The sequence below is a fragment of the Ammospiza caudacuta genome, chromosome 22, assembly GCF_027887145.1.
Source record: "Ammospiza caudacuta isolate bAmmCau1 chromosome 22, bAmmCau1.pri, whole genome shotgun sequence".
In the NCBI taxonomy this organism is placed as follows: domain Eukaryota; kingdom Metazoa; phylum Chordata; class Aves; order Passeriformes; family Passerellidae; genus Ammospiza; species Ammospiza caudacuta.
In genome coordinates this window covers 9144910-9158603 of record NC_080614.1, presented here as the reverse complement: position 1 = coordinate 9158603, position 13694 = coordinate 9144910, and the positions used below count along the sequence as shown (strand labels likewise).

Genomic DNA, 13694 nt, shown 5'->3' with positions numbered 1-13694 from the left:
CTGTGATTCTCCTCCCTGTGGCACTGCAAGGCCAGAGTCAATAGCAGAGATCTGTTTAACTGTCTTCAGCCACAGGCCTGCACACTGTGTGTTAATCGTTACTCTTTTCTCTGATAAAACGGATGTACAAAAATGTTGTCACTTACAGTTCTGACTGTGATTTTTTCTTGATTCTGAACTTTAGGTCCCCCTGGCTCCAGATGGCGAGATTACGGGGCTTTGGCCATCATCATGGCAGGAATAGCCTTTGGATTCCACCAGCTCTACAAGGTAAAATGTCCCTTGCTACTCCCACACTGTACTCTGAGAGAGACACGTTATGCTGCTTGTGTCCAAAGCTGGTGAAGCATCTCTGTTCTCACTGGTCCTGCCAGTGGTATATTTGAGAAATGTAGGCACTTAACATGAAAATGCAGAGTCCAAATGTGGCGAGCAAACAAAACTAGTTTTTCACTGTGGATCTCAAACTACTAGCAATGAGGTAATTTCCATTGCTTATGCTCTTGTTGAAGCATATTCTGTTCCTAGGATGCAGCTGCAGAAGGTTCCATGGTAGCTAGAGGAGAGTTGGGACCTGTTATGTCCAGTCCACCCTCTTCAGGGGCAGAATGAGGCAGATTTCATGGCTGTGTCCAGGCTTAGGAATTGGTTTTCAGTACCCTGGCAAATGTAACCACAAAACTCTTCTTCTGCAACTTCTTTTAGCACTTGCTGTAGAGGGAATTTCTTTTCTCAGCCAGATAGGTGGATAAATGATTGCTGTGATAAAGGCTGAGATTTGGGGGGTGGGATTTGAGGACGTTTCAGGTAGATTAGATATAGTGCTTTGCACATCGCTGTTTCCTGAAAAAGTTTTTGTACTCCATGCAGAAATACCTGGTCCCTCTCATCATGGGAGGCAAAGAAGACAGGAAACAACTTCAGAGGATTGAGTCAAACCTTGCTGAGATGAGTGGCAGTGTGACACAGACAGGTAAAGATTAATGACTCCATCAATTCACCCCTCAAAGCTTTTCTCCCTGGATCCTCCATTCTGCCAAGACCCCCACCCTTTTCTTTCCCTCCATCTCCACTTTATGTGGTGACTTCATTTATCTGCTCTGAGAATCTGTTCACATTTGCAAATGAAGCCGCCGTCATTTCGGTTTAATTTGAAATTGCTTGTTTACTGTCGGCACGGCCTCAATTAATTATGTTTTTACGGAAAGGCTCCCAACCTCAGAATATTAATAAGGGGAATAAAATGACAGCCTTTCGGAGGGCTGTAAAGTTCATTTTTAATTTCTGCTTCTCTGATGTTTTCAGGGGCTTTTTTTTTTGGTGGTTTCTCCCCACCTTCCATCTGAAAATCCAAGGAAGGGTCAGGAGAGTCTGTAATTACTGTGCCTCTCTGACCTTAGCCACCTTCTATGTTATTGACTCTATAGGGTGTCTGTTCATTACCCGAGGCCCTAATGATGGTCTGGATTAGCTGTTACCTGTCACACCAATAGAGTTTTCAATTTTATTTATTTTATCAGCTTGTTTATTCCCTGTAAGCTTTGGATAAAGTGCCAAAGTAGAAAAAGTTCTACAGCTGGAGTCCGGCAGAAGTTCTTCAGTGTTTGTTGGGGTGTAGGAGTACAGGGTGCTCTCTTGAAATAAAAGGGAAAAAGTGCAAAGTATATTCAGTTGGGATGAAAAAACTGTGATTTTCAGCAGTAAGTTTACAAAAATATTGGGATTGAAGGAACTAGTAGGTTAAGAATGGGAGGATGCTAATTACACTTTTCATTGAAGGGTGAGAAGAAAAGCATCTTTCATTTCTCATGATACCCTAAGGTCAGCCCTGAGAGCAGCCTCTTCCCAGACTGGAGTTAGCCCCAGTGTTTGCCTGCAAGAGCCCCGAGATAGATAAATGATACAAACATTGTGTAAGTTCAGGGAGATGTACAAATCATAAACCAATATAATTAAAAGGGAGAGGTTTTAGACGGATATACTGTGGGCTATAGACATCTATACAATGGAAAGATAAACTAGAAATACTGGAGGTTAGATGCAGTGCAGGTAGATTACCCGTAGTGCAAATAAATTATATGGATTAAAGTGAGCAGGCGGGCATAGATAAATTAAATATAGGAGGAATAGAGGCATCTTTGTAGCTAGACAGCAGGAAAGGCGTGGGTGAGTGTGTATATGTGGATGTATCTCAGTTTAACTCTTCTTTTTCCCTTACAGTGACTCAGTTACAGACAACCTTAGCAGCTGTCCAGGAGCTGCTGATCCAGCAGCAACAGAAAATCCAAGAGCTCACCCAAGAACTGGCTGCTTCTAAGGTACCAACTTCTGCCTCTTCACCTTTAGAGCATTTTGGAGCATGCATGGTTTCTTTTGTGGGCACATGGAAAGCTCCCATTGGGGTCACAACCCAGCCATCAGCTCTGTATTCACTTGAAAGACTGTATTTAAGGCACTTGTTCAGATCCAGGTAATGGCCAAACATTCTTACTATTTGGGTTCTTGTTTCAATGATTTTGGTCAGCTGAGTGTAACAGGTGGCCCCATTACAACTCTGTTACTGACACACAGTGACCCATTCTCCTTGACTCTTGACTTGACCTTGGCAATAAAACCATCAATTCTGACTAGTTTGTGTTGTTACATGTGTAAATAAAATAACCACTTTTAACCAAAATTGATTTTCTTTCTGGCAATGAGAATTAGTGCTTTACTCCTTGGCCCAAGCACTCTATCAGACAGAAAGCGTTGATGTGTGAGGCAGGGTGAAAATGGAGATGAAGTCTTCCTTTGACTCACAAACTTGGATTGTTCAAGGCCAGGATTGCTCACAGTTATCTTGTTGTGTTCTCTGTACAGGGAGAGTTTTCTGTCACATCCTTTAGGCAGTGTTACAGCCCTTTACCTGTGGCAGGAACAGTTGTCTTCTCCCCTTAGCAGACTTTAATGTGATGCAGATCCTTTGATGGTGTGTGACTGGTGGGCCACAGCTGACTCTGTGCTGTGCACACTGTACAGGAGGAATCCCTCAGTGGCACAGCTGTAAATGCAACCATGAAAGCCAGTTTATGGTCACAACACTCTGCTTCAATTTTCCTTGGGAACTGTGGCCTGACAGTGGCCTGGAGCCAGTCCGGAAATTGGAAAACTGTTTTCAGGTCTTAAGTGTTAAGATTAAGAACACATGTTGAGCTTTAAGAAGGAAAAAGGCCATAAGTCTTGGTGGTTTAGAGAGTCTTGAAGAAGTTTTCCTTCCCCCCTCTCTACCCCCTGCACTGAAATGGTAGCACACATTGTTATGATATCTAAACCTCATGTGTACAAAGAAAAACTTGGGCAACCCCACAAACCAAAGAATAAAAGCTGTGTTTTCTCAGCTGTAATGTAAGTTTTTATATCTGCTTTTCAAACTCCTACTGGCATGCTGTAAAAAATTAAAAAGAGGGACTTTAAGTAATTAAAAAACGTACATAAAAATTCAAGGCTTGAATTTTCTACAACTGTTTTTAAAGAGACTGGCTAAAAAGCCCCAGATGTCAGATTTTATTTCTAAATCCTAGGCATCTGGCACCATATGTGTTTTGGAAATTTGAGTCCTTTGCAGGCCAGTGAGTGGAAATCACTCCCTTGTTAATGTGCTGCTGTAGCTTTCAAGGTCTTAGAAAGCCAGAACAGTGGCTCCTGGATTCTTGCTGTCTGAGGGCTGGGAGTGTGAATCCTGAGGGAACACATCTGTGTAAAACACAGCTACTAGAGCCTGAGCCTCTCCCAGCCCTTTGGGTTTGAAGCCCAGAAGTCACTGTGAGCAGTGCTGGCTGCAGGGTTATTCTGCAGTAGCTCAAGTCTGTTTAAGAGTAAGAACAAGCAGTTCTGGCTACATCTAGTGGGAACTCCTGAGGAAGAGTTTTTAGTTGTTCCAATTCTGGCTTCCTTTGGTGGGGAATTCATTAGAACTATCTCTGCAGTGATACTCACCAATATGTTTGTTCCTAATGGCTTTTAGCAGAAATTACTGTGGGGTGTGCCAGGCATGAGTATTCTGTGGTCTCATGGCTGCAGGATGGAGCAAAAGGATGGGTAACCATAGACCATGATCTGTGCTTAGAAAAATCCCATTTCTCAAGTTCCCAAAAGGGTTAAAAGAAAGAGTGCCAAAAGTATTGTCTGCAGCATGTTATCCCCAGTTACTTACTCTAATTTCTGCCTGATATCCTGTGGCAATTCTGATGCAATTCTGACAGCAGCTGTACCAGGCTTCCATGAGTTACTTATCCCCACAAAACTGCACTCATTGCCTTGAAATATCCAAGAGACAGTGCCTAGTCCAGCTGCTTCTGGAGAGATGACCTGGTAACTCAAGCATAGACCTAATTCTTCTGATCAAGTAGGGAAAATGTTTGCAACTTTGAAGTATGTATTTATTAGCCCACCTCTAAATGCCAGAGTGCAGGTAATGGATTCTTTCTTTCATGGTTTAGGAGAAATGAGCAAATGGTTTTAAAACAGTTGTTAATATATAATATTCAAATCTGTTGCCTCAGCTAAGTTCAGTCACATGAAGAAATAAAGGACCCGATTCAGGGCAACTCCCACTGCTGTTCAGGATCCTAGTTCTAGTTCTTCTCTAGAAATCATTCAGTAGGTCAGTGCCAAATGATTTGGTTTGTCTCTCAGCTGTGCCTGAATTCTCACAAGTGCTGGCCTCCTGAAAAGAGAAATGTCCTCCTGAGATGCTTTAGCAATGGTTGTGCATGGGAGGCAGGACTGGAGACAAGATGAATTACTCTCCCAAACACAAAGCAAATGTTGAATAGTCTAGGCACCTTGAGACAATTATTATTTCTGGTCATCCTGGGGATCTGTTCAAGTACTTCTTAGTGTGGAAGTTGTTTTGCTCAGATCTGAGAGGTGAGAGGTTTGAAGTGATGGAGCTTATGTGTTATCCACTGGACTGGGAATTCCCACATGGGAGCAGAAGAACAGCATAGGAAAAAGTGACATTGGTGAACTATCTTGCAGTTCAGATACTGATCTTTATATCTTGCTTTTCATGTTCTAGGCCACAACTTCCACCAATTGGATTCTGGAGTCGCAGAATATTAATGAATTGAAATCTGAGATCTACTCTTTAAAAGGACTTCTCCTGAACCGGTATGGATGCAATGAGAGAGCAGACTGTTGTGCTGCTTTCTGGGATTCCCTCAGTCATGGAGAGGAAAGGCATTTCCAACAGGAACTGCCTCTATATCCTGTTACTGCTGTTTTAATAACAGCATTTTGCACTCCACTATCACTTTCTGTTTGCAGGTCTCAAAATGCTTTTCAAACTGGCCTTAAATCACAGAGTGCTTAGGGTATTGATAAGATTTTTCCTTTTTGTTTGCACTTCCCCCACAGTCAGGATGCCTCTCATCTAGTTTGAGGAATTGACTGCATCTGCATCTGTATTCTGTTTTAGAAAGTCACTTCTGGGTGCAGTTCAGCTGCCTTGCTCATGGTCAGGGCATGCTAGTATCATATCCTTAAAATCCACCTGGGAAGGACCTGGGGCCAGCTTTCCAGCTGGTGCAAGCTGGTATGACTCCATTCAGGTCAGAGGAGCTGAACCAGTTTGTGGCAGCCAGGGCCTGGCCCAAACATGTAAAGTGCCTGCTGGAACTGGGAGAAAGGCTCTGGATTGCAATGAGCCAGAATGCAATAGTGGTGTAGCACAGTGAGGTGAGAGCCAGGTGGTGAAATTCCCTGGCTCAGGCACCTGGTGTGTCTGACTTCTTCCTCCAGTGGGAATTTTTCTGTACCAATTAATTAGTGATTGTCTTAAAAAGGGACACCCATGTCTTTTCACAGGCAGCATTCCTGAGTGCTGGCTTACTTTGTGAAATTGGCCAAATCAGATCATTTTAGTGCTTCAGACTGCCCAGCTGGGATATTTTCCTTGTGTGCAGGCTCGATTGCTGAGTGCTTGTAAAGCACTTTAAGAATCTCTCTGGAGAAGTGAAGTGGCCTTGGTTTTGCTCATTTATGGCAAAGAGACTTGCAGTTTGAGTCTTGCTGAAACCCCTCAGTATTTATAACAAAAGCCCCTCTCTTTCCATTTCCTTGCCTCCTGCCCTTCCCCAGGAGGCAGTTCCCTCCCTCCCCTTCAGCTCCCAAGATCCCGTCGTGGCAGATCCCGGTGAAGCCGAGCTCACCCTCCAACCCTGTCGTTGCCAACCACAACAGCAGCAGTGACATCTCACCCGTCAGCAACGAGTCCACCACGTCCTCCCCCGTGAAGGAGAGCCACAGCCCCGAGGGCTCCAAGGTCAGCTGCCACCTGCTGAGCCCCGAGGAGGCCACCAAGGCCATCGACGTCACCAGCCAGGTGCGCATGGAGGTGCAGGGGGAGGAGGAGAAGCGGGAAACCAAAGGGAACGACGAGGAGGAAGAGGACGATGAGGATGATGATGTTAGCCATGTGGATGAGGAGGAATGTCTGGGTGTGCAGACTGAGGACCGGCGAGGAGGGGATGGGCAGATTAATGAGCAGGTGGAAAAGCTACGGAGACCCGAGGGGGCCAGCAACGAGAACGAGATTGACTAAGGCACCCTGGCTGCTGCTGCTGCTGCTGCACATCTCCCCCAGCCTGCTGCACTGTCCCACTGCCTCTCCCATTTCGTGGAGAGAACAGCTACCATTCCCTGCAGTGATCCCCCCTTGATTGACCTCGAGCAGGGTCGTGATTGCTCGCTGAACAGCCCCATTGCCCTGTTTCAGCACAGGGCTTTGCAGCCTTGCAGTGGCTCCTTCTCCCCGCCCAGCCTTCCTCCCTGAGCTGGGGTCACTGCAGACCGATGGCCTTACCATGCACCACACTGCAGAGTACGCCCTCTTACAGAAGCAGTTGGCCTCTTGCTGCATCCTAGAGCCCTTCTATCCAATTTCAGAAACCAGTCTGTCCTGAGCTCCTTGATTTCGCAAGCCTTTAATCCCACATAAGGCCCAACCAGTTCTCTGTTTCCCAAAATAACCCTGTTTTATTTCTCAAACTACTTGATACTCTTGCAAAAAAAAAAACAACCCAACAAACCAAAAAAACCCCACCAGAACATTTTAACCTCAAATTCCTCACCAGATCTCAGTCTTGGCTCTTCCAAGCTTTATGCCAAGCCTCAAATTGCTGAAACTACCTAGCATGTAAAAACACTAAATTTCTGTGGGGTTCAAAGAATGCTATTTCCACTCCACATGCTTACATTCATCAGAGTGGCCTGTTGGTAGGGACCAAGTCCAGGTGAAATCCATGAGAACAGGTGGCTTTGTTGATGATTGCTCCCCAGTAAAAGGCTTTAGAAGAAGCTGACTCCACTCATCCCAATTATTACCCTTCCTTCTCCAAAGACAGGGAGCTCACATCAGTTTTTGACATCTTCTATTTTATTTGTAGCTGCCCTGAATGAAAGAATGAATGAACAAATGAATGGGGTGAAATCAGATGCTGAAATAGTTGGTTAATCCTGAATACTTGCAATGGTTTTTGGCCTTTTTTTCTCCCCTAAATGAGAAGAAAAATGATCATAAATGATACCTCTCCAGTGACAGGCACCTGCTTCAGCAAAGCAGTCTCTCTAGCAGAGAGAACAGCTCCAGTTCTGAGGTTTAACCACTGGCCCTTCTTGCCCAGTCCTTTTTTCTTTTTTGCCCTGTTGGGCCATACACAAACCAGTGAATTTTAAACCTCTGGCAGTTTGCAGCATTGTGTTTGCAGCTGGTGAAGTGGTGGTGTCCAATGATCCTATTCACTGCATCAGAGCATCCTAGCAGAGCAATTCTTGTACCAACTGAGTCTCACTGTCCTCACCAAGCAAGTGTGCTCGTCTGTGTGATCATGTATAGATTTCAAATATAAAATATGATTGTATATAATTGTAATAAATATGAGTTACCACTATTTAACACCAGGTTATTGCTGGATTACTGTGGCTCTTATTTTTGGGAGAAATATGCATGTGGGGTGGTCAAGGGAGGAGAAAGGGAGGGTTACAGACCTCTGGTCCTTCTCAAATGTTTTCCATGGGACATTTGTGGTTGTTTTTCTGCCTGCTCCTGGGCAGATCAGCAGGAGGCAGTGGTGTGAGCGTGAGGCACTGCACAGAGCTGCAGGAGCTGGTGCAGGGCTGGGCTGGATGTGCCCCCGGGTGCAGGGCAGTTCCTCTGTGCCTCTGCCCCCAGCAGGAGGCCCTGCAGGGTGGGGAATGCAGCTCCCCCTGCTCCTTGCACCGGCAGCAGGAGGTGCTGAAGGGAGCCTGTGAGATATGCCACGGCCCCTCGGTGTTATCTGCGGGAGGGAATGCTGTGCTGGGTCCCATGACTGCTCTGACCCTGCCATCCCAGCCCAGAAGCCACCGAGGGAGAGAGATGGTGTGCAGCAAGTAAATGGTAGCTACTACAGTCCCATCATTGTTCAGCAGCAGGATTTGGCTCCCTTCTGAAAAATGAGGGATTTACTTGATTCCCAAGTATTTGGGTGTCTGGTACACAGTGACATTTTCCTGCTCGGGGGAGTGAAAGGGACCTTCATATTACTGTATTTAGACCTGCTGCTGAATGTGATGATTTCTCATGCCTTAAATGGACGAATATCTTCCCCAGGAGTGGGTGAGTGTGTGTGTGTCTCTCTCTCCCTCTCAGCCTCTCTCTCCACTGTTTAACGTTCACAAAGAACGTCACGTTTAGCTAAAACAGGGCAAATTTGAAAGTGTTTAAAAAGAAAGGCTCTTCTTAAGAGATGACACTTTTCATTTCTCCAAGCCAGGAATCCTTGTGAAGAGAAAACACAACAACACAGGGATGTGATGAAAAAGTATTGTCCTGCCTGTATACATTTTATATACATAGAAGGTTTTGAAAATAGAAAGTGCCTGGACAACAGCAGTTGGTGAAATGTGGAAAATATGTTGCTGAGGTATGTGCCTTGCAGAGTGACTTACAGGGTTTATAGTACAAGCATCCCTGCAGGTTCATTTTCCCCCCTTTTCCTCCATGTTGCCAGTGTTCAATTCATTTACCCCAGGAGTAAAAGGCAGTTTCCTTTAACTGCTCTCCTCTGTCTTTAGTTTTTCTTTCTTAGTAACTTACCAGTTCTGTAGGTTTTCTGTATATTTGTGTCAGTTCTAAAGTTTTTCCTTTCTCCAACCTGATGAGTCCCAGAAAACCCCATCAAGGCCACTGTTTCTCAAAATATGTAACTCTGTGCCTCTGGCTGTTGATGGGGTGCTTTTGTATTTGTTGAAGAGATCCAACCAAGCAGCAGAGAATTTGTAAGAAGCCAGACCTTCTAACTGCAGGTACAGTCATGAATCACAAGTTCTGTTCCTCTGTGTTGTGTTCCTCCTCTTTCCAGCATAGCAGCAGCTGCAGGAAGAGGATTTTGGTCCTTGTAGCCTGACTACTCATTTTTTTCTTCTTTTTTTTTGTTAGAAACAAGCTTCTTAGCTCAGCTGCCCTGTGAAATGCTTACCCCACTGTTGGCACTGGAAGTGGCATCCTGTTAACTGAAAGATGACCAGGTAGAGAACCTTTTATCTGCAGAATGAGACAGCAGCAGCTCCCCTCCACCTGGCTTATTCAAGTGCTGTTTTGCTGTGTACTCTGTTTTACACAGGAATAAGAATAACACAGCAGAGAGTTGGGTTCAGTGGGTTCCTAACATGGTTTCTATAGGTCTTTAATAACATATAAAAAACCAGGTGGAGGGAGCTTCCTCTGGACAGTGTCATCTGCTACATCCCAGTGAATGCCTGGCACCCTGTGCTTTCTCCTGGAGGAAACAATATCAGACTGGTACTTCCCAGTAATTTGGAAGGTGAAACAAGGGAAATTATTTACCTAAAGGTACAGGAGAGAGCTTCCAGCTTTCTTCATTTTCCCTTTTACTGTCATATCCCCAGGCCTTCCTCAGGAGCCAGCCTGGATGGGCACCTTTGGAGCTGTGTCCACCTGTTATTCTGGTGAAAGGGTGGCTCTCACCACTTCTCATGCTCTTATGAAGAATATATAAAAAATGGAAATGTTCTTAGGGTGAGTTTTGGGGTATCAGGGAGAGGGAAGATGGAGATCAGGGCCTGACTTCTCCACTTGCTGTGCAGTACAAGCTGCATGCTTTTAGATTGAGGGGCTGGCATGGTCTGTCCCAGATCAGGGAAAAAAACAATCCCATCCCCAAAAGGGAGCAAGCACTAACCTAATAAAGGCACCAGCTGGACGAAGGGAAAACCATCTCTTTGGAGAGAAAAAAAAAAAAAAACAAAACCCAACCTCCTTTCTTTAGAAAAATAATATATTTCATCCAAATAAGGTAAAAATATTTGAAATGGGGCAGAAGTGAGCACTAGGCAGCATCTGTCAGGCCCTTTCTGAAAAGGGGAAGATTATTAAAACTCAATTACAATTTATTTCTGTAAAGTCTTTCAGGCTAAAAATCTCCCCAAATGCTTTGCAAGGACTGCTCAGGGATTACTTACAGTATGGAGCCTCCTAGAACAACACCCTGCTTTTTTTACCAAGCCCCCTCTTTTCTGCATCTGCTGAAGGAACTCATCCTTCAGGGTTTTATTTTGTTTCTTCTATGTTTGTGCAAATAATGAGAGATGTTTTATGATGCTGGCTGCAAGAACAGCCTGAAGAGGAATAGGAGAGTGACGCTGTATTTTTTATTGGTTTAGGTGAAATACTTGCTTTTCTTTGGGACTGTGTCTCCTGTGTGAGAAGGTGATTGGCTGGGTAGGGCTGATTCAGAGGATGGAGAAGTACAACTGCCTTGTTTGTTGCCTATTTCTCTTTCTCTGGCTGTCACTCTGCCAGGCTGCTTGCCTGTGTCTTTGCTTGGCAAGGCTGGTGTGTGCAGCATCCTGCTCGTGTCTGCCTTTCACCTCCCCTCATGTCTCTCTCCTCATGCTCCTTCCTTTCCAACACCTCCCAGACTGCTGCCAGCTTTGTCCCTCTGCTTCTGGAGCTGCCACTGAGGTTTGTGTGTGCACAGCAAGAGCAACACCTGTCTAAATTAATTTCTTTAACTGATTTAGTTAAACCAGAGCAAATTCTGGGGTGGACATTCTTCCATCTCTTTGAGCAGATTTGCTTTCCTTAAGCAGTTTCAACTTTGTGAATGCACTAAGGACTGGGTGCTAAATGCTGCAGCTTTCCTGGATAGATGAATTATTCCTGGACTGTTAACAGCAGGTTCCATGTGAGCCTGTTTGTCTGCTGACCTGCCTGCTTTTTTGCAGCAATATCAACACTTCCATGGCAGCAGCAGCAGATTTTGGGTGTGAGATGGAGCTTGGGACTCCCTCTTGCTTCACAGACTCTTCTGTTTGCTGGAACAAGCCTGGTGCAGCCTCCAATTGGAAAATCCCACTATTGCATCTCTTTCTTGCCTTCTTTTCCCCCCCAGATCTGAAAACTGCAGGCAGAACCTGCTAATCTGTGTGAGAAAATGGGGAATTGTGGGGGACACCCCTGGCAGGGGGATGTGGAGGGGACGTGGAGGGGCTGCAGCTGTGCCAGCCCTGGGCTGGGTGGGCACAGCAGGGGCATCGGTGTCTCAGGGCACAGCTGGAGCCCTGGTGGCTGCCTTGTGGGCACAGCTGGCTCCTCCCCAGGTGTGACCTGCAGGGATGGCACCTGCCCACTGGATGAAGGCACTGCTTCCCTCCCAGGGCTGTCTCACTGCTCTGGCCATGGACCAGGGGTCTCAGCTGTGCCCAGTTCAGCTGTCAGCTGCAGAGCTCTGGGCTTCAGGCACAGCCTGGCCCTGTCCTGGCATCCCAGGCCGGGGCTGTGGGGCTGTGGCAGCTGTGGGGCTCAGGGCAGGGGCTGTGGCTGCCACAGCCCTGTGGGGAGGGAGGGAAGGGGCAGGAACAGCTCTGCCTGCCTGTCAGATAAATCTTCAGCTGTTTACTTAAATCCTCAGTGTTTCTTCATTTGTTTGTTTAAGAGTTTTCCTGCCAAAAAAGAGCAAAAGGAAGCAGGGAAGCTGCCTCTGTTGGCCACCCTTCCTCAGCTAGGATGGGCAAGAGCAGGACTGGGGCAAGGACACCCTGCCTTGCTCTGGGTCTGCTTCAGGATGGACCATGTTCCCATCTCCTGGGCAACGCCTGACCCTTGTGAGGGAAGCGTTTGAGGGACTCAGTGAGTCCACTTCTTCCCCCAGGGCTGGTGTCAAGGACTTGTCATCCCTTCCAGCATCTCCTTTACCTACAAATAAATCCCTTTTCCCTCTTTGCCCTCACCCATTTGGTAAGGTTTCCATGTGACAGTGTCTGCCACAGACGACTCAAAGGCAGGTGCAATAGCAGCAGCAACTGCCCCATTCTTGTCTTGACATTAGGACAAGTGACCTTGCCTGGTGTCTGCTGCTTCCCAGGGCTTCCCAGGGGCAGGGCAGTGGCTGCAGGGCTGTGGTTGCAGGGCTGTGGTTGCAGGGCAGTGGCTGCAGGGCAGTGGTTGCAGGGCAGTGGTTGCAGGGCTGTGGCTGCAGGGCTGTGGTTGCAGGGCTGTGGCTGCAGGGCAGTGGTTGCAGGGCAGTGGTTGCAGGGCAGTGGCTGCAGGGCTGTGGTTGCAGGGCAGTGGCTGCAGGGCAGTGGCTGCAGGACTGTGGCTGCAGGGCAGTGGCTGCAGGACTGTGGCTGCAGGGCAGTGGCTGCAGGGCTGTGGTTGCAGGGCAGTGGCTGCAGGACTGCACTATCACCACCTGCAAGGGCTTGGAACGAATGCAGTAGTGGGACTTTGATTTGTTGAGCTTGCACCTTCTCCCACAGCTCAGCCATTCCTTTATGAAGTCCAGTCAGTCCCACTGAGGAAAGACAGGTTCCAGCAAAAGCCTTCCAGCAACGAATTGTGCTGTTCCTGTCCCCTGTCCCCACCTGGAAACAAGGCCATTTAAATATTCCATGTGCTGCGGGCAGAGCTCCAGTGAGAACAAACCTCTGGGCTCCAGGGTTGGCTTAGGAGCATGTTCAGATAATGACATCTGAAAACAGGACGGCTGGGAGCTGCAGCAGAGCAGCAAGGGGGCTTTGAAAGAGAGAGGACTCTAATCCTCCCTGCTAATAAGGAGGCAGCTGCTGCCAGTGCACCAGGCTTGGCAGGCACTGCTCTGCTGCTCCAGGGCCTCTGATGGTGGCAGAGGCACAAAGCCCCAGCTGCTCCATGGGGCTGGGCAAGAGCCACACGGGCAGGGGAAACAAGAATTTCCACAAGCAGGGGCTGCCTGGTGCCTGTCCTGCTTCGTCATTCCACCACCTCCTCAAGCAACAAGACAACTCGATCACTTACAACTTTGGGTTTTTTTTTTTCCAGTTTTTATTGAGTGAAAATGTCAAACCTTGCATCAGTCATGCAAAAAAAAAAAAAAAAATCAAATAAATAAAACACATATATTAAATTTCTAATAGCACTAAATTCAAGTGGAAAAATATTCAGTTCTTAATAACGCAGGTGCTGAAGAGACCAGATTCAAGTAAATCAGAGCACACCATCCTGTTTAGGGTGTTTTTTTTCACTTTCTGCATTTTTGTCTCAAAACCTATATATATATCTATATATCTATATATATGTATATACATATAGATATATACACACACACATATATATGTGCATACATATTATTTTTATATTTATATATATACACATACATATTTATAAAACATTA

General features: G+C 46.4%; 1 protein-coding gene across 1 annotated transcript in view; it reads left to right on the top strand.

The window, feature by feature from the left end:
- PEX14 (peroxisomal biogenesis factor 14) overlaps positions 1-7927 on the top strand; it is a gene marked incomplete at its 5' end in the record, with an annotated part of 66764 nt that extends 58837 nt beyond the window's left edge. Inside the window, 5 exon segments of the mRNA XM_058818560.1 lie at positions 185-270; positions 871-973; positions 2221-2318; positions 5060-5151; positions 6121-7927. Of these exon segments, the coding sequence (XP_058674543.1) occupies positions 185-270; positions 871-973; positions 2221-2318; positions 5060-5151; positions 6121-6583 (842 nt within the window).
- Between the last annotated feature and the right edge of the window lie 5767 nt (positions 7928-13694).